At 52.6% G+C, this 15,106-nt stretch overlaps 2 protein-coding genes and 1 long non-coding RNA gene across 3 annotated transcripts in view; 2 read left to right on the forward strand and 1 right to left on the reverse strand.

The window, feature by feature from the left end:
- Positions 1 to 1,146: 1,146 nt before the first annotated feature.
- LOC119093719 (uncharacterized) lies at positions 1,147 to 5,395 on the reverse strand. Its single transcript, XM_037216723.1, has 2 exons — positions 4,707 to 5,395; positions 1,147 to 2,303 (listed from the first exon to the last, which is right to left on the reverse strand). Exons 1-2 carry the CDS (start codon positions 5,366 to 5,368, stop codon positions 1,343 to 1,345), a joined length of 1,623 nt encoding a protein of 540 aa, XP_037072618.1. The 5' UTR covers positions 5,369 to 5,395; the 3' UTR covers positions 1,147 to 1,342.
- Positions 5,396 to 6,005: 610 nt separating this feature from the next.
- LOC119093083 (uncharacterized) lies at positions 6,006 to 13,360 on the forward strand. The gene is made up of 3 exons (XR_005093592.1): positions 6,006 to 6,090; positions 12,816 to 12,893; positions 13,234 to 13,360. It is a non-coding gene; the product is annotated as an uncharacterized LOC119093083 (long non-coding RNA).
- An 836-nt stretch (positions 13,361 to 14,196) lies between these two features.
- Positions 14,197 to 15,106, forward strand: part of LOC119093363 (uncharacterized) — a 5,123-nt gene continuing 4,213 nt past the window's right edge. Inside the window, exons 1-2 of the mRNA XM_037216319.1 lie at positions 14,197 to 14,212; positions 14,929 to 15,022. Coding sequence (XP_037072214.1) covers positions 14,197 to 14,212; positions 14,929 to 15,022 — 110 coding nt within the window. The remainder of the gene's footprint in view (positions 14,213 to 14,928; positions 15,023 to 15,106) is intronic.

Consider the following 15,106-nt stretch of genomic DNA (forward strand, 5'->3'; position numbering starts at 1 on the left):
TCATGCTGCACTGACGTCACTACCGTTGCCAATGTCACGCTGCAGCGACGTCACTGCCGTTGCCACTGTCACGCTGTAGCGACGTCACTGCCGTTGCCACCGTTAGGTTGCAGTGACGTCATTGCTGTTGCCACCGTCAGGTTGCAGTGACGTCACTGCCGTTGCCACCGTCACGCTGCAGCGACATCACTGCCGTTGCCACCGTTAGGTTGCAGTGATGTCACTGTTGTTGCCACCGTTAGGTTGCAGTGATGTCATTGTCGTTGCCATCGTTAGGCTGCAGCGACGTCACTGCCGTTGCCACCGTTAGGTTGCAGCGACGTCACTGCCGTTACCACAGTCATGCTGCAGCGACGTCACTGTTGGTGCCATCGTCACGCTCGCAAAGCGGCTTTCAGCACAGGAGCTGTTGTGACAACTTCCGTGCACTGCCGGACTTCTCAGGAGTGATGCGGAAGCCAGACATGTGTCAGCATAGGCAGTCAACATAGGCAGGCAGCAGTGCCATTATCCCCGGTGGTTCGCGTGAACGCCTCAGACAGTCCTACAGGCCCGCAATATGATTGGATCAGGCTAACCACGAGTGCAGCTCCAGCTTCTTGCCGAAGCGATGGAGCTGCGGCTGTTGACCTAAGGAATCGGTTTCACGAGCTCTATCCAAAAGCCGTGACTGCGCTGCTCAGGCCGTAACACCGCACCGCATCTGAGCCGTCAAAAATATCCGTGCATATTGTACCGAACAACCTAACCCCACGTTATCTCATATGCCGGCAAATAAATAAAGGACTGCCAGCTAGCGTGTCGTGTAGCTACAGGCGATACACCAGTGGCGGTCTTCGCACATGTGTACTGCGCTTCTGCTCCAATTACACGAGCCAGAAACAGCGCTCCTGCGTCCCACCTATTCACGCGAAAACTCAGCTGTCGCTGTCCTGGTCCCACAGCTGTCCAAGCCGGCAGCAAAACCAGCCACGTGTGTCGTGGAGGGACGTTTCCGACAGTCACTGCCGTACTGAACGAGGCACGGCTCCAGGCTTACCATGAGCAGCAGCGTCCCTACCAGTCAGCTCCGGCCGCGTTGTCGTTGGCATCGTTTATTATACGGACGAGCCCCACAAGGCTGTGGAGGACACACGCACACACACACACACACACACACACACACACACACACACACACACACACACACACAAATGTATACACACAACAGCACACGTAAACGTGCATTGTACTGTAACACGGACGGCTCGAGAGCGTCCCGCGGGTGTAATATCTGGGTAATATCGGCCAAGCTCCGACTCCCTGGCAGTTGTACACACCAACACCGTGCTCTCGGCAACACTCAAAACCGGAACACGAAACCCTTCAGCTGCACCTGCTTCAGCAGCATCAGACTTCCACGGCAGGCCGGCGTCATCTCCTCCCACAGCTTCGCCTTCCTCTCGCGCTCCGCTTCTTCCACGCTCTTTTCCGCCGTCGCCGCGTCGGCGCCCTCGGGAGCGTTGACCTCGGGGTTGTTGACCACCTCAGCAAGCGTTTCAATCTGGCCGCTGAGCGGCGCCGTCGGCATCACTGTCTCAGTCACCTGCTCGCCGGTCTTCAGCAGCACCACCCCGTTCTGCTGCACCACCACGATCTCGTCCGTCTCCGCCGCTGCCGAGCCCAGCTCCACGCGCGCCAGCGCCGCCTCCAGCGACTCCTGGGTGTCTCCGGCGTCGGCCGCCGACGCGGGGTTCCCCGGCTCGGCAGACGGCAGCACAGCGTCGGCCGACGATGACGTCGCGTCGGCGAGCGCCGCGTCCGACGCGACCAGCTGCGAGCTGACGTTGTTGGCGAGCGACTCCGACCGCAGCCGCGGCCCGCCCGCCTCGCCCGTCCCCGCAGGCTGTGCCGCCTCGCTCCTCGCCGCAGCCGCCGCCGCCTTCTTGTCCTTCTTATTCCTTCGCCTCTTCTTCGGTGCCTCCTTACCTCTCACCGGCGGTCCGGCGGCCGCAGGCGCCTTGGGCTCCTCGGCATGCGCCGCCGCCTCACCCGCCTGCTCTTCCTCACAGTGGTGCACTGCGGCGCCGTCGTCGCGTTCAGGCCCCGTGCAGTTCACATCTGCTGCCGCCGGCGCCACAGCCGCCTCCCGCGCCACCCCGGGGCACTCGGCGTCGACCTCGTCCAGCTCGGGCACGCGGATCACGCACGAGTCCGAGAAGAGCTCGAGGCGCGTCAGGAAGACGAGGCCGAGCGACTCGTCCGCCTCCGCGTGCTTGCCCTCATTGTAGATCCGCTCCAGTTCGGACGAGGGCAGTGAGCATCTGGGGAGGAGAGAGGCGTCAGCGTCTTGAAAGAGAGAGGCCTCTCCGAGAGAGGTGTCATGAAATTCGAACAAATTTCAGCGAAACCTGTTGCTATTGAAACCATAGAAACTGAACCCCGTGGAAAATTTGCCCATTGTAGTTGTCAGATTGTCATTCTCAATGAAACATGTCTCAAAAGAGCTCAAAAGAGGGCCTACTCCCCAGCTTCACTGATTATCAATGTCGGTATCAGCCGTATCAACACTAACAAAATCATCACAAAATATCGCATGATCGAGCAGTGCAGAAAAATGAACTGATGCCGGGTTTTAGACCGATCCACTAACGGAAAAAGGCGAGTAAAAAGAAGCAGCTGCTGGTGGATATGAGCCATCAATTCGAAGAATGGAACGCCCCATTCCAGTAATTGGGTGCACGTGGAGAACTGAAGGAGAAAATCACAACGGTTACGTGACCGATGAAACGTTACGAAATAACACGAGGCCCCTTCTTCGCAGTTTTTCAGATGGTGAGAGACGATGAATTCGGATAATTGAGTCATTATCTGAAAAGCAAGTCAATGTCAAACATGCCGTCACTTTCAATGATACATTTATATGATGGCCTATTATGTCTGTTAAGGTCTTCGGTCGCCAAAGTATAGAGCTTCCTCTGCCGCCGTCATATGTCGCTAACGATATCAGAGGGTGAATGTGAAATTGAAGCGCTCTAAAATTTACGGGCAGCAAACGCCTGCCTAGCCTGTCGACAGTGACACTGAAGAGGCTGGCCGAGGAACTGGGAGGGCAGTGTAATTGTTAATGGCCCATTGCAGACCTGAGAAGCATGTTCCAAGGTAATATATACAAACAGATCCACAGCGCAGTTGCTGATAACTCGCACCACATCACACCTGATCAGTGGCCTGTAAATGTTCACCTATCGGTGAGAGGCAATGACGCGGATGCGACGAAACAAGCCGGAACTACTTCACACAATAGTAAAAGACAAATAAATCGTGTATGAAACAATTCAGCGTCAGGACAGGTGACACGACCAAAACGATGGGTAGAATTTGGCTGCATGGGAGGCGGCCATGACGCGATTAATTCAAGTGATGGATAGTAATTTTTGTCTTAACGACTACAAGTCTTTCCATAGTCTGGGAAAACTCGTCCAAACTTGAGCGCCGCGTCAAACTTATATAGCTGCCCACCTCTCATTTCCGTCCCATAACGTCGCTGGTCCGTTGCTCTAGCGATCATCGCTTGCTGGTGCCTATGTGCTCCCTCCAGCGCGGAAAACCAGCCTGCAGTACACACGGTACTGAGGAATGTATCCAGCTCTAGGACAGCGAAGCCTGCAGTACACACAATACTGAGGAATGTACCCAACTCTAGGACAGCGGACAGGGCATAATTATGCGTGAACCTTGATAGACGAGTACACATGACCACCGCACCGCTAAAGCACAAAAAAAAAAACACTGTGCCTCAATGGCTCGCGCGTCGGCATGAGCCTGCGAAAAGATGACGCCGCGACCCGCTGCAACGGAAGGTGTGCGGGGCACCACGTGGACCTTCACCAAGCCGCTCCTGTGACCCACGTTCGGTACAGTAGGTGGACCTCCACCAACCCGCTCCTGTGACCCACGTTCGGTGCGGTAGGTGGAACTCCACCAACCCGCTCCCGTGACCTACCTTCGGTGCGGTAGGTGGAACTCCACCAACCCGCTCCCGTGATCCACGTTCGGCGCGGTAGGTGGATCTCCACCAACCCGCTTCTGTGACCCACGTTCGGTGCGGTAGGTGGAATTTCTCCAAGCTCGCGACGTCCCAGCGCTGTACTCTTACGCACCCCTTTGTAAGATCCGCGCTGGGTGAAGTAGACAGACCCCCTAGAAGATCCTCCTACAGCTCGAGCCCGGTGAGACAGACCGCTAGAGCACGTCTTGAAGCACTGTGGCGGACTTGCCCGACGCGAACGTTACACCGGCGCCCGGCGTGGGAACGGCGCTGACCGGGACTCATGAGCTGGCCCAGTTTAGGCCAGACTATACGCACCCACGCTAGCCTACGACCCGCGCAGTGTGCTGCAGAATGTTGCATCTCATCCGCACCAAGCTTGCCCTCCATAAGGCGATGATCTAGAATTACCTCCACTTGCATTGAACTGCCCACGGGCAGGGTGGGGGAGTGCGGTTGAGGGCTGACTCGGGCCATGGAAAGTGGAGTTCATTAGAAAAAGCGAGCAACCCAGCCTACCTTAAACGACACCACTTGTTTCTCGCTGGACCGGACCGACCCATCGCGTTCCTCCCGCAGCAGTTTCCGAAATGTAACCTCCAACCAAATGGTCCTAACGCCAAACCAGCCACACGAGGAGCGGCGCGCATCCGCGCCGCCACACGGCGCCACTGACCTGACGACGAACTCGAGCGTGGGTCGGCCGCCCATGTCGCGGTCGCGCAGCACGCCCGTCAAGTACGCGCGGCTGAGGTGCGTCAGCGGCACGCCCAGCTCGTCGCGTAGCTCGCGCCGCACCGACTCGAACACCTCGTCGAGCACGGCGGCCGGCTCGGCGAGCTCGGCGCGAGGCAGCTCGTCCGGCTCGGCGTGGCCGCCGGGCCGGTCCAGCCGGCCCGGGTACTCGCCCGTCCAGAGCGCACGCCGCACGAATGCCAACCGGTTGTCGGCGGTCAGCAGCAGCGCCCCGACGCCCAGTGGGTCGGCCAGGAACGCCTGCCGGTCGCCGTGCACGGCCGCGCCCGCCTCCTGCAGCAGCCGCTGACCGGCGCGGCAGTTGGTGCCGATGTGCTCCCGGTAGCTGGTAAGCCCCAGCTGCAGCTGCGGCGCGCCGGTCCAGCGCAGGCCGGCGTACCGGAACTTGGAGCCGTTGAAGAGGCGCGGGTTTTGCCGGCACTGGCGCCGCCATTGGCTGTCGATGGCCTGCTCCTGAGCCGGGTTCGTCTTGCGGGCGAAGCGAGCCGGATCGAAGCAGACGCTGACGTCATCCTGCTCCAGCGGCAGTGAGTCGCGCAGCAGGCACACGATGTGGGGGAGCTCACTCGCGGCGGTGTCCATCGCGGCTCCAGAACCCGATCCACCGGCGCCTCGCCACGGCACTGACGCTCATGAGCTGGCGCGACGTACGCTTTGAGCATGCGCGATGTGGTTATAGATGGCAGCACTTACCGGGTACTTGGTTTGTTGACGTTTACATTCACAGATATTGACTTTCCTCCCAAAGGCAAGTGCGATTTCACACAAGCATATGAGAGACAAGTTTCAAGGTTCATTCCATGCTGGACTAAAAAACCATGCTTTATGTAATGACAAGTCTTAATGCAATCGGCTCTGGTTTGTAGAGCATCGTATCATGTAAATTGTCACTATGTCCTTTCCGCATTGCCGCATTAAGATACTACTGCAACATGCGAAAACATCCGAAAAGTGTACTGCTACTCTCTGTTGGCTGCTACTTACCTTAATTTTTCTCAAAAAACAAAACGAATTATGATTTCAATACGCGATAGCCTCTATGTACAAAATATATCGGTAGTAAAACTTCGTTCGGAACACCCGACTACCATATCGCTGGATATGGAGCTACAATTTTGTGGGATATCTGACGCAACTGTGACAGGCCTGAGCGTTACAGTATTTGCTGTAACTGTTAGCTTTGCCCTCGATGAACCTTTACGGACTTGAACGGGGACCCGCTGAAGTCATTGACGTTATATGGGGCGTTGTTGTTCTTACCGCGCCTGGAATCTACCTGTCTCCTGGGCCTGAGTAAAGCATTCGTACGTAGCCTTTGGTTCATGTCCAGGTTTTCTTCAAGTACTTCACCTTTTTTAGAAGAAGAAAAATCTCCACCGCGAGCGTTTTACGCGCAGTGCGGCACGGGCTCAACCAGCTCGCGTTAGCAGGATTGCCCGACTTTGAAATCATACAATCCAAACGACATCTTTAGCACCAAAAGTAATGAGCAGGCAATTAACCTCATTCACTACGTCGTTTCGACCACTGCTACTCACAATGCTCGCATGATTGCCTATCATCTTCAAGAAATAACAATCTGATAATATAATAATTTCGGCCACAAACAGGTCATATGATTTTTAACACGCGGACAGCCGACGACTTATAGCATGTACTAAAAGGGCAACATAAGCACCAAATTATGTACATTCGAGCAATTAAGAAAAGTATCCCAGTTCTTCACATTCGTGTCTCGAATTGATGTTTCCAAACAGACAGCACAGAAAAAAACCCAACAATGTCGGCGGAACTGAAGCATTTCCAGCAGTCTTAAAAAACGGACCAAGCCACGGGAACCAAACACCGAAGCCAAGCCAACGTTTTCGGTGCGGTACATTGACGTATATTAGCGCAGTGCATCTCATACAAGAGTCCGGATAATGTGATTCACACTTACTAGGACCAAACACATCGTGACGGCATTGTCGCTTAAACTACAACACTTGGGTTCAATTAATATGACTTCTCCGTTTGCCGTGACATGCTGCAATCATGTGCAGAGGGACTGTCGTAGTACCCTCTTAAAGTAGTGCACCTCCTGTACAATTCCAACGAGCAAGGCTTGAAATCGCTCTGACATCTAGAGACATACTCTGCCGAGATAATATGCCAACAGCCACCCTAAGGAAACGGATCAAGCCTCGGGAAACGAAGACTGAAGCAAGGCCAGCGTTTTCGGTACGGTACATATACGTCTGTTAGCGTAGTGCACCTCACACACGAGTCCGGATAATGCAATTCACACCCTTAGAACTGAACACGTCGTGCTGACAATGTCGATGGAACTGCAAGACTTCGGTCCGATGAATAAGACTCAGGCATTGCCGTGAGATGCTGCAATCATGTCGTGCAGAGGGACTGTCGTAGCACCCCCTTAAAGTAGTGCACCTCTTGCACAATTCCAACGAGCAAGGCTTGAAATCGCTCTGACATCAAGAGACATACTCTGCCGAGATATTATGCCAACAGCCACCCTAAGGAAACGGATCACGCCCCGGGAAACGAGGACTGAAGCAAGGCCAGCGTTTTCGGTACGGTACATTTACGTCTATTAGCGTAGTGCACCTTATACACGAGTCCGGATCATGCGATTCACACTTATTAGGACCAAACACATCTTGCTGATGATGTCGGTGGATATGCAAGACTTTGGTCCGATGAATAAGACTCATGCATTGCCGTCAGATGTTGCCATCATTGGCGGACGGACTGCAGTAGCACCCTCTTCAAGTAGTACACCTCTTGTATAATTCCAATTGGCGAGACCTAGAAACCCCTCTGACATCCAAAGACGTTCTCTGCCGAGATAATATGCCAACAGCCACGCTAAGCAAACGGACCAAGCCCCGGGAAACGAAGACTGAAGCAAGGCCAGCGTTTTCGGTACGGTACATATACGTCTGTTAGCGCAGTGCACCTCACACGCGAGTCCGGATCATGCGATTCACACTTATTAGGACTAAACACATCTTGCTGACGATGTCGGTGGATATGCAAGACTTCGGTCCGATGAATAAGACTTATGCATTGTCGTCAGATGTTGCCGTCATTGGCGGACGGACCGCAGTAGCACATTCTTCAAGTAGTACACCTCTTGTATAATTCCAATTGGCGAGACCTAGAAACCGCTCTGACATCCAACGACGTACTCTGCCGAGATAATATGCCAACAGCCACCCTAAGCAAACGGACCAAGCCCCGGGAAACGAAGGCTGAAGCAAGGCCAGCGTTTTCGGCACGGTACATATACGTCTGTTAGCGTAGTGCACCTCACACACGAGCCCGGACAATGCGATTCACACTTATTAGAAATAAACGCGTCGTGCTGACAATGTCGATGGAAATGCAAGACGTCGGTCCGATGAATAAGACTCATGCATTGCCGTGAGATGCCGCCATCATGTCGTGCAGAGGGACTGTCGTAGCACCCTCTTAAAGTAGTGCACCTCTTGTACAATTCCAACGAGCAAGGCCTGAAATCGCTCTGAATCCAGAGACATACTCTGCCGAGATAATATGCCAACAGCCACCCTAAGAAAACGGACCAAGCCCCGGGAAACGAAGACTGAAGCAAGGCCAGCGTTTTCGGTACGGTACATATACGTCTGTTAGCGTAGTGCACCTCATACACGAGTCCGGATCATGCGATTCACACTTATTAGGACCAAACACATCTTGCTGATGATGTCGGTGGATATGCAAGACTTCGGTCCGATGAATAAGACTCATGCATTGCCGTCAGATGTTGCCATCATTGGCGGACGGACCGCAGTAACACCCTCTTCAAGTAGTACACCTCTTGTATAATTCCAACTGGCGAGACCTAGAAACCGCTCTGACATCCAAAGACGTACTCTGCCGAGATAATATGCCAACAGCCACGCTAAGCAAACGGACCAAGCCCCGGGAAACGAAGACTGAAGCAAGGCCAGCGTTTTCGGTACGGTACATATACGTCTGTTAGCGTAGTGCACCTCACACACGAGTCCGGATCATGCGATTCACACTTATTAGGACTTAACACATCTTGCTGACGATGGTATAAGGTACGCTGCGCTTATAAATATATATGTGCCGTACCGAAAACGTTGGCCTCGCTTCGGTCTTCGGTTTCCGGGGCTTGGTCCGTTCCCTTAGAATTGCTGTTGACACGTTATTTCGGTACAGTGTGTCTTTGGATGACAAAGCCGTTTTTAGGTCTCGCCAACGAATTATGCAAGAGGCGCACTACTTTAAGAAGATGCTACTACAGTCTGTCCGCACATGATGGTGACATCCCACGACAGTGCATGAGTCTTATTCATTGAATCAAACCATTGCAGCTCAACCGACATTGTCGGCACAATGTGTTTATTTCTACTTAGTGTGAATCGCGTTGTAAGGGCTCTTGTTTCAGGTGCACCGCACGACTAAAACGTATATATACCGTACCTAAACCGTTGCCTTTGTTTCGGTCCTCGGTTCCCGGGGCTTGGCTTTGTTCCTCAGGGTTCGTGTCGGGATGTTATCTCGGCGGGGTGTGTCTTTGCCTTTCAGAGTGGTTTTTAGGTCTCGCCAATCGGAATTATACAAGAGGTGTACTACTTTAAGTGGGTGCTACTACAGCCTGTCCGCACATGACGGCAGCATCTCACGGCAATGCATCAGTCTTATTCATCGGACCGAAGTTTCGCAGTCCCACCGCCATTGTCAGCACGATGTGTTTAATTTCCATAAGTGTGAATCGCCTGATCCGGACTCGTGCATGAGGTGCACTGCGCTAATAGACGCATATGTGCCGTACCGAAAACGCTGGCCTAGCTTCAGTCTTCGGTTCCAAGGCTTGGTCCGTATCCTTAGGATTTTTATGGGCATATTATCTCGGTAGAGTATGTCTTTGGATGTCAGAGCGGTTTTTAGGTCCCGCCAATTGGAATTATACCAGAGGTGTACTACTTGAAGAGGGGTGCTACTGCAGGTCCGTCCGCCAATGATGGCAACATCTGACGGCAATGCATGAGTCTTGTTCATCGGACCGTGGTCTGGCATATCCACCGACATCATCAGCAAGATGTGTTTGGTCCTAATAAGTGTGAATCGCATGATCCGGACTCGTGTGTAAGGCGCACTACGCTAATAGACGTATATGTACCGTACCGAAACGCTGGCCTTGCTTCAGTCTTCGTTTCCTGGGGCTTGATCCGTTTCCTTAGGGTGGCTGTTGGCATAATATCTCGGCAGAGTACGTCTCTGGATGTCAGAGCGATTTCAAGCCTTGCTCGTTGGAATTGTGCAAGAGGTGCACTACTTTAAGGGGGTGCTACGACAGTCCCTCTGCACGACATGATGGCGGCATCTCACGGCAATGCATGAGTCTTATTCATCGGACCGAAGTCTTGCAGTTCCATCGACATTGTCAGCACGACGTGTTCAGTTCTAAGGGTGTGAATTGCATTATCCGGACTCGTGTGTGAGGTGCACTACGCTAACAGACGTATATGTACCGTACCGAAAACGCTGGCCTTGCTTCAGTCTTCGTTTCCCGAGGCTTGATCCGTTTCCTTAGGGTGGCTGTTGGCATATTATCTCGGCAGAGTATGTCTCTGGATGTCAGAGCGATTTCAAGCATTGCTCGTTGGAACTGTACAAGAGGTGCACTACTTTAAGAGGGTACTACGATAGTCCCTCTGCACGGCATGATGGCAGCATGTCACGGCAAACGGAGTAGTCATATTAATTGAATCCAAGTGTTGTAGTTAAGCGACAATGTCGTCACGATGTGTTTGGTCCTAATAAGTGTGAATCACATTATCCGGACTCGTGTATGAGATGCACTGCGCTAATATACGTCAATGTACCGCACCGAAAACGTTGGCTTGGCTTCGGTGTCTGGTTCCCGTGGCTTGGTCCGTTTTTTAAGACTGCTGGAAATGCTTCAGTTCCGCCGACATTGTTGGGTTTTTCTCTGTGCTGTCTGTTTGGAAATATCAATTCGAGACACGAATGTGAAGAACTGGGATACTTTTCTTAATTGCTCGAATGTACGTAATTTGGTGCTTATGTTGCCCTTTTAGTGCATGCTATAAGTCGTCGGCTGTCCGCGTGTTAAAAATCATATGACCTGTTTGTGGCCGAAATTATTATATTATCAGATGGTTATTTCTTGAAGATGATAGGCAATCATGCGAGCATTGTGAGTAGCAGTGGTCGAAACGACGTAGTGAATGAGGTTAATTGCCTGTTCTTTATTTTTGGTGCTAAAGGTGTCGTTTGGATTGTGTGATTTCAAAGTTGGGCAATCCTGCTAACGCGAGCTAGTTGAGCCCGTGCCGCACTGCGCGTAAAACGCTCGCGGTGGAGATTTTTCTTCTTCTAAAAAAGGTGAAGTACTTGAAGAATACCCATGTCCATCCTTCAACCTAAGGAAGTGTGTGTCCATGTCGCGGCCCCATATGTGTTATAAGCATGAATGCAATGGCATGGTATCAAGACCCGCATTTTGTTGCATGCGTTGTTGGTAGCTGTATGAAGGGTCGCAATGTGTTAAATGCATTGTCCCATTTTACATGTCTACCTAAGTGGGCTGTTTTTAGTTGAGGCCAAGTGACTAAATTGGGTGAGTCTGTGTTGTGCGTGGATTGTCAACCAGAGGTGGAGAATGGTGCTGGCGCGGCTTTAGACGCGCCTCAGCCGGCAGACCGTGCGGTTGGGCCGGCCAGGGACGAGCTGATGCCAAAACGCCTGAGCATCCACCTGCAGAAGGCGCCACAGTGCTATTGTTGTAACGATCCCCAATGCACTGTTGTGATCCATGAGAATCAGGAGGGTGTGTGTTGTGTGGCTGCATGGGTGCATGGGGGGCCATCACTTGCTACATTATTGGAGCCATGTGTAGCAGGCCTACTGACAATAGGTTCCTGCAGATTGGAGGTAGGGAAGGCCGGTTGAGGTCGGGGGTTAAATCTGTCCTGAGCTCCTGCTGGGTGTTGTTGTCCATTTAGTATCTGAATCATAGTTCAAATACAGTTTTATGAAGATAAACTATGAGGTGGGAACCAAGAAGCCTAATAATAGCTTGCCTCTAAGTGTGAAGTGGGCCCAGCAATACGCTGTCCCCAGGCATGGTTTCCATGCTAATAGCAATGACTCTGTCCCTGGATGAGCCCCTGTTGACCAGGAACACTGTTCTCAAACACTGGGGCGGCCCAGGTAGGGTAAGATTTTGAGCCATGGCCTATCTGCAGGTGGTGGTGGCCATTGGAGGCCTTAAGCCCTAGGAGCCCAGCCTGAGGTGTTAGAAGCCCTGTGATAAAAGACCCATTATATGCTGGCTGCTCAAGATGCCCATCTGGGTTTTAAAGTATAAAAAGCAGGCTTAAGACACTGGAATGGGCCTTAAGTTTATTAAGCTCCTCCAAAAACAAAAAGAGGGCTACCACAGTGATAAATGTAATCACTTCTCACTAAAAGTGCCCCAATTCCTTGAAATTCATTCCTGGCATTAGTGTATCCTGGCTACACCAATGCTTATAGAGCTTCAACTTCAAATTTTTTTATAAACTGAATGCTCTCAGCACATCCCAGCTGTGTTTAAACACCACATTTCCCCAGAATTGGATCTGTTCAGCTTTTCATCTATACCACATTTCCTGTGTTAATTTAAAACCTAAGGAGACCACCTGGAAACCACTGGGATTGGAAACAGTTTAGATTAGATAATTTGTGTAACTCAGCCAGACAGTTTAAGAACCCTTGCCCCGCAAATATTATGTTGAATCATGTCATAGCTTGCAGGCTGGTATGCCACCAGCCATAATAAATTTCCTTGTTTCCTAGCCTTTTCTTGTCAGTAAAGATGAGCAGGAGTATTTTGTTATTATCTATCTACTATTTGATTAGCTTCTTAAGTTAATGCACCTATTGATTTCAAGGCAATGGTGATTAACTGTGTGAATGGTACAAATATCTTGCTGTTTGATGAATGCCTTGTTGGGCCTTGTGTCCTCAGATGGAACCAGTTGATATTGACAAGGCATTTGATAGCATTGTTTTTGCTGAACAGACTGAACTAGACCAAGGGTACAAGGTAGGTCACATCTCCATTAAGCCTATTTGCTTGCAATAATGTCGCACTGAAGACCTGTTTTAGGTCAGTATGTGGTTAGTTCACATTTGAAAGCATGTGCAAGTGACTAGATGTGTATACGCTCACTGAAATTAAGGAGTTCTTGCTTTTTTTTTGTATGATAAAACAGCAGTACCTTTCATACATGTTGCCATTTTCCATATGCATTTTAAACCTGTTTTCCTGACTTTTTTCATGCATATGCTCATGTTTATGCCCATGCACACTTCAGGAGCTGAAGACCAGAGATTGTGCAGCTTGAGTAGCAGATCATTCCAACATCTCGCTCTAACCATCTCAGGAGGGCCACGAGGCAGGCTGCACCGAGGCACGTGCCGTGGGCCGGGGCCTTGGCTTCCAGCGGGCAGCGCAGCTGGCGTCCGAGGTCGGCTTCTACGGCGGATTCGCGCAGCAGGCGCTGGCGCAGCTGGCGGCCGCCGACGGCGCCTCTGACGCGGCCGTCGCAGCAAGCTGCGGCGCCGCGCGACCCCTGCTGCTGGTCTGACGCGGCTGATCGAGCGGCTGCCGCGCCACAACAAGCCGCGACAGCGACGTCAGCGCCCTGTTGGACACTGTGCGCGCCAAGTTCCGCCAGGTGTGCGCCGTGCTCAAGGTGAACCCGACGGCCGGCGAGCAGAAGGAGATCTCGTTTTGAGTGGACGTCTGCCGGCACCGAGCGCAGGAAAGCTCGGATCCTGTCTCGAGGAGACCAGCGGTGGGTTCCAAGCAGGCTAAGTGGTTAACAGGATAAGTGATAAGTTTTTTTTAACGGGCTCCCCGCGTTCACTGCCCGGCCCGGCGCGAATCACTTGGGGAGTGCCTGGTCACAGCACTGATACGCCTTTGCCGGCTATGTCTGCGCCGCTGCGCCTCGTGCACGAGGCTCTGGAGGGGCCGTGCCTTCCTGGAGCCGCTGCTGCCGCTCGCCAACAGTCTGGGCATTTAACTTCATCACTGAGGACCAGTGGCGCCGCCTAGTGCCCGCGCGACTTGCGGCGGCGCTGCTGGTCTAGTCTACCGCGTGACCAGCTGCTCCAGCTCCGGCCGCCGCGCCCGGCCAGCTGCCGGCCGGGCCGCTGGACGAGCTGCTGGTCAGCTGGGCAGCACCGTCTGGCCACTGCGGGCTGCTGGCCGCGCCAACGCCCGCGGCGCCCGCCCTGCCGCGGCTCGACCAGTTTCTTCAGTGAAAAGCTCCACGAGGTGGACCTATGGCGCGACAGTGGCGCACCTGGCGGCGGAGAGTGAAATCAGCCAGGTGGTCGACATGGGCAGCGGCAAGGGTTACCTCAGCTCGATGCTGGTCGCTGTCCCATGGCCTAGACGTGATGGCCGTGGAGGCGAACGAATGCACACGCACGGCGCAAAGAAGGTCAACGCCAATCTAAAGGTGGGTGATTCCATCTGCAGCCAAGCATCACAGGACAATTTTGCTGCAGCTCTGCGTATGCAGTCATTAGCACTTGCATCCCTGTTCGCCTCTACTGTTAGTCACCTGAGTGATGTTCATTTCACTGAAAACAGGCTCTTGTAGAATGAGACCAGTTCATAAACACAAAAATAGGTTACTGTAGAAAGCTAGGCCTACAGTCGTTATTCATTAAGTCGTTTCGTGTTGCAGCTATCTCATCATGCTGTATTTATTTCACAAGATGTTTGTATCACCAAGGGCCCCATAGGATACGAATGCTCGATAACGGTACCTTCATTATGCCCGTGTTTTACCTCTAGCGACACAGCTGGGTATAGCGTGCAAAGCGGCAATACTTCAATTGGTATCGAATTGACGCGGTTGAAAGGTGCCTATAAGGATAGTGACTGTCTGCTCGAGATAGGAAAAATGGAACGAGAAAACATTTTTAAGCCAAACTCCGTCAGCTGAAGTAAGTCTGGCATAATGTTACACATTTACAAAAGCTGTCCGTCTAGTGTCATTGTCACAGTCGATTTGTTCGCTTGTCTGACCATGCTAAGCCTGTATGTGTGACTGTTCTGACAGAAATCGTGGGACGCATAGTGAGCCGCACGGCATCGCTCAGAGTGGGGGAGACGCCCGCTAAGCGGAGCAAGAAGTGGAAGCGCCAGCACAGGAGGTGAGACAGTGCTCTAAGCCCGCGCGTGTGGGATGGTCTCCCGAGGATGGGAGCCGACCCCGGCGTGTGGGATGGTTTCCCGAG

Source organism: Pollicipes pollicipes, unplaced genomic scaffold, assembly GCF_011947565.3.
Source record: "Pollicipes pollicipes isolate AB1234 unplaced genomic scaffold, Ppol_2.1 Scaffold_4002;HRSCAF=4701_pilon_pilon_pilon, whole genome shotgun sequence".
NCBI lineage: Eukaryota > Metazoa > Arthropoda > Thecostraca > Pollicipedomorpha > Pollicipedidae > Pollicipes > Pollicipes pollicipes.